The sequence below is a fragment of the Rhagoletis zephyria genome, unplaced genomic scaffold, assembly GCF_001687245.7.
Source record: "Rhagoletis zephyria isolate East Lansing unplaced genomic scaffold, Rhagoletis_zephyria_1.1 Rzeph_scaffold_13550, whole genome shotgun sequence".
Lineage (NCBI taxonomy): Eukaryota > Metazoa > Arthropoda > Insecta > Diptera > Tephritidae > Rhagoletis > Rhagoletis zephyria.
This window is the reverse complement of record NW_016170621.1, coordinates 5404-10406: the sequence shown is the minus strand read 5'-3', so window position 1 is coordinate 10406 and position 5003 is coordinate 5404. Positions and strand designations below refer to the sequence as shown.

The following is a 5003-nucleotide window of genomic DNA, read 5'->3' as shown; positions in this document are numbered from 1 at the left end:
ACGGCTATCGAAGTAGAGGAAATGACGACAATGGAAGCATCAACTGCAGAAGGACGTGACTGCTTTCAAGTCGAACAACTGGCACAATTTCGCAATGGGGAGAGGCAACTGGCGAAGTTTTTTCGAATCGCCTCAACCGACAAGAGATTCTATAAGAAGCCATGTATTTATGCGGTAGCGAAATATATATATATATATACAAATAGGAACGCGACATTTTTTTAAGTTTTGGCTATTTAGTATTTAATATTTTTTTATAAAAGTGTTTATCGTTATCTAACAAAACCCATGTAAGTCCTAATATCCAACATACCAAAATTGGGAAAGTTCGACAAATTTGAACCAAATTGCATGTACAATTTTCAAACTTTTTAATCCGAATTTTAGAAAAATATTCAATTTCAGTGCAATAAAGCGTAAGTTTAAAGTGGCTACAAAACACCGTCGTTTTCTTTGTTTTTTGTCGACAGTGTTAATCCAAAGTTTTTTTTTAGGTTTTTTTGTTGACAGTGTTAATCCCAAAAATTAAAAACTCGAGAAAAACGGCTTTAAAGTTTATAGTTTACATGACCTCCCGTAGCAAAAACTAGACTAGTTTTCTTCTATGGAGGTATGGTTTATCGATACAGCTATGAAATTGTTTACATAACATCGAAGAAAAGGTGCAGATCATTTCTGTATAATTAACAAAACAAGATTTATTTTTTAGATGAGATATAACATCTATTTAAATAGCTCGAAGTTTTGATTTAAATTTGTCCTAAATGTTGTACAATGTTTAAAATTGGGTCTTATTGTGTTTTTTTTTGTTATATAAAGAGATGCTTTAAAATAAATATAAAAAAATTTTATAAACAAAACTAAGGTAACCAAAACTTGTAAAATGTACCACGTACCGTTTTGTAGGGAATGAGGCAACGAATTAAGGCCAATTTTTTTTAAAGCTATACTGAGCTAAAAAGTGCACATAGTACAGTGCAGTGTTCACTTTTGCTCCATGGTGTACATAGTATTAAATGCGCTGTTGGTCACAGCGTCGTCGTTGCTTTGGGTGTTTGATTGCGCGATTTCACTAACGCCACTGCCAGTTAAGCCGCATAGGTTGTTGGGTTTTTCTAGCGCTCGTTTTAAAGTAGATACAATTCGCTTTCGGCAAAGCATCTTATCAACGGAGGATTTGTATATTTCGTATAGTGTTTAATACGCGTCTTTAAATTGTGACAGTAAATTTTTGTTGCCGCCCTATTTTGTGCATTGAGTGGAACAAAAAGAAAACTACAGAAGTAAGTATTGGCCAACTTGTGTTTTTCACAATTTTTGTTTGATTTCGTTTGGATTTTCATGTTTCATTTATGTTTTTTTTTTATATTTATGTGTTTGTCTACCTGTCTTTGATTTCAACACATCGAAACTTCACATCAATATGTTTCTACATCTGTATACATAGTGCATCCGGTAAAATCGATTGTGACCTTCAGCAGACAAAATCTGTGTGAGATTTTCTTTTTGTAAGTAATCATTTAGTATTTCTCAAATTTTTTTTAAAAAGTTCTTTATTCACTTGTACTATGTTGGCTTATTATTTAGACACGTATACGTATATGTACAAATTAATTGTGTTAGTGAGGGGATATTAATAATTTTTTTTTGTGTGCTCTAAATGTGATATACATATGCATGTATGTATGTACATCCAAGAAGTGTCTCGGTGATCTTTTATCTAAACCAGAGGTTCCCAAACTTGTTCTAAAAAGGTTTCGTGGCACCCCTTCTCTTCAAATCTCTACGAAAACATACACTAGCATTCAGAACTCTCTGGGTCCCCTTCGTAGTATTTAATATTTATTCAAAGTGCTGTCTTCACTGATGTCCAGAAGGTTTTCAAAAGTTTAATTTGTCATCCAGTAGGTTTGCTTTTCGGGTCACATGAAAACGGGTTTGTTATCCAGCTGTAAATATCCTCAGAGTCAAAAAAATATTCGAAAATGTATTTTCCTTCCAAGTTAACGCTGGTAACGGGCGTTAACGCTAAAAAAAATAACTTTTATCAATTTTCTTAGCGTTACCTTCGAATTTACATAAATTTTTCTGATTTACTTTGTTTAAATATTTATGGGGTTTTCATGCAAATTGCTAGACATTCTAAAATATACATACATGTCACCCTTAAAAAAAATTCTCGACCTGCTATAAAAAATTGTGTTGATTCGCTCTTTCGCAGTGTGATTGTGACGTTCCAAAAAATAAGTAACATATAGATACACCACACAAGCGGCTTAGCAAACCAAGTGAAATATCCCTTTGCTGCAAACCATTTGTGTTGTGTATGGGAAGTTTAAATAATTTGCCCGCACCACTAGTATACTCTAGCCACTAGCGACGCCCAGGTACACGCTCGTGGCACTTCAGGGTACCGCGGCACGCACTTTGGGAAAGCCTGATCTAAACAACGCAAAATTGCCATACATTTGTTGTCGCCTCTCATTAACCCTCAAAAGGTAATATGGGAAGTTTAAAGAATTTGCCCGCACCACTAGTATACTCTAGCCACTAGCGACGCCCAGGTACACGCTCGTGGCACTTCAGGGTACCGCGGCACGCACTTTGGGAAAGCCTGATCTAAACAACGCAAAATTGCCATACATTTGTTGTCGCCTCTCATTAACCCTCAAAAGGTAATATAAATTTAGATTAAGTAGAACCACTCTGACTTATTTGGTTTAGAAGCTCGCTGAATTCAGCAGCGCCTGTTCACCAGTTCATGAACAGATAGCCTTCACTTTTTTTTGTCGGTTAAAAAGGATTGCGCTCTCATTCAAATTTTGGAAAATATGTACATACTTAGGTGTCGGCCCTTTTATTTCTTTTGATTTTCCAGAGAAAAGATAAATATTTTTTGGCGTTGATAGACACATTCTTATTACGTTATCTGTTATAGGTTATTCCACACTATATATATTTTATTATAATTAATTGAAAAAAAAAATATATGTATGTATATATAATCAGGCAACCCGATAACCAGTCGGGTATGAATATTTACATACATTGTACTCGAAATACTTCTTCAGTTAAATAATATTTAAATGCACTTTTTTGATCACTTCTATTTGTAACTAATCTGCCTATTCGATAACTTTCCTATTTCTAAGCCTCGCAATCTGTTCTGCACTGTAATCCAAAAGCTCCGCTAACACTTCGTCTGTATGTTGTCCCATCATTGGTGGAGCTGTGCGTGCATCATTTTTGGATTCACTGTAGACAACAGGAGGTCCCACCACCTTTACATTTCCATCGCAGGGATGTGGCAAGGTCTTTACCAAATCAATCGCCTTAACATGTTCATCCTCAAATACTTCGCGTATACCATTGACTGGTCCCACTGGAAATGAGGCGCCGTCAAAATGTTGCATCCAACTCTTGGATGTTTTCTTTGCCAATAGATCCTCAAGCAGTGCTATAAGTTCTACGCGATTTTTGACACGATCTTTATTTGTTTTGAATTTTGAGTTTTCTGCTATATCCGGAATTTTAAGCAACTGGCATAATTCTTTGAACTGTTCATCACTACCAGCGCCAATTGTTAGATAGCCATCGACAGTTTTGAAACTCTGGTACGGCACAATACTCGAATGGGCTGTGCCCCAACGTTGCGCCTCGATACCAGCATTCAAATAATTGCTGCCAACATTAATAAGCAGCGATACCCCCGTTGAAAGCAGATCTACGTCGATTTTTTGGCCCAGTCCTGTGCGCTGCCGTTGTAAGAGCGCGGCTAAAATTGCGCCATGCGCATACAAACCGGTAGCCATGTCCGTTACCGGCACGCCCACTTTACATGGTGGACCATCGCGTTCGCCGGTAATGTGTAATAGACCAGCCACCGAAGAGGCAATAACATCATAGCCCGGACGTTTGGCATAGGGGCCCACAGATCCGTAGCCCGTCATAGAACAGTAGATAAGATGCGGCGCAATCTTGCGCAAATGCGCATAGTCCAAACCGTACTCAGCCAACTTGCCTGGCACATAATTCTCTACGAGCACATCACATTTCTGTGCCAACTCATAAATGACTTCTTTACCACGCTTCAAATCGATGGCGACGCTCTTCTTATTACGATTGACCGCTTGAAAATAAATCGAATCTTTACTCTGTGACAAGAATGGTGGACCCCATTTGCGCGTCTCGTCACCACCGTAAAAGGGGCGCTCAATCTTGATTACTTCTGCACCCATGTCGGCCAATATCATTGTGCAGTAGGGGCCAGAGATGATGCGTGTCATGTCGAGAATGCGCACGCCACTGAGTGGATGCGCGGCAGTGACGGCTTGGCTGCCGCCGCCATCACCGGCTGTGGCGAAACGGCGATGTGCTATGCCTTTTGAGCTGACTGTGCGTCCGAGTATAATACGCGAGAAATATGTGGTGTAGGGGGCGATTTGAAGCATTTTCCGTTTATCTTTTCAGCAACTTTGTTGAATTATTTGTTTGTCTTTAATTTCAATTTCAATTCTTTGTTATTGCATTAGTTGTTATGATTAGGCGAGACTGTATGTATACATTTGTGCACCACTTGTTTATTTATATTTTGCTTTGCATTCGCTTTCCTCCGCTCTTTGAGTGCACTTTATCGAGCTGGAATCGTATCGCGCAACCGCTGCTCTTCAGGTTTTTTACACAACTAAACTCAATACTAGATATTTATTCCATTGGCTTGTAGGCACACCTCGGCGGGAGAGTCTTATCATTAATATGTGCTATCTATTCTCTTTTATGATATTCAAGATTTTTTTTATTTGTGTGCTCACCGCTTATGTCTTGACGTGTTTCATAACATTTAGCGCTCAAATTAGTTTACTCTGACTTTGATAATTTCACTGCGAAACAAAATCTAAAAATATACGGTGCATTTTTGGCACTATTTTTGTTCAAACGGCGCCTAATGTTTCAATTTTGCACAAGGTGCCAAAATGCACTTTCGATAAAAAGTAATAAAAACA

The 5003-nt window shown here is 38.0% G+C and overlaps 1 protein-coding gene across 1 annotated transcript; it reads right to left on the bottom strand.

The window, feature by feature from the left end:
* Positions 1-3032: 3032 nt before the first annotated feature.
* Positions 3033-4665, bottom strand: LOC108378193 (succinate--hydroxymethylglutarate CoA-transferase). Its single transcript, XM_017634482.1, has one exon. The coding sequence runs from the start codon at positions 4449-4451 to the stop codon at positions 3126-3128; it is 1326 nt and encodes a 441-aa protein (XP_017489971.1). The 5' UTR covers positions 4452-4665; the 3' UTR covers positions 3033-3125.
* Positions 4666-5003: the final 338 nt, after the last annotated feature.

Bases quoted from the DNA above. Each gene is read 5' to 3' on its own strand.
- LOC108378193 (XM_017634482.1), bottom strand. From the start codon at position 4,451: ATGCTTCAAATCGCCCCCTACACCACATATTTCTCGCGTATTATACTC.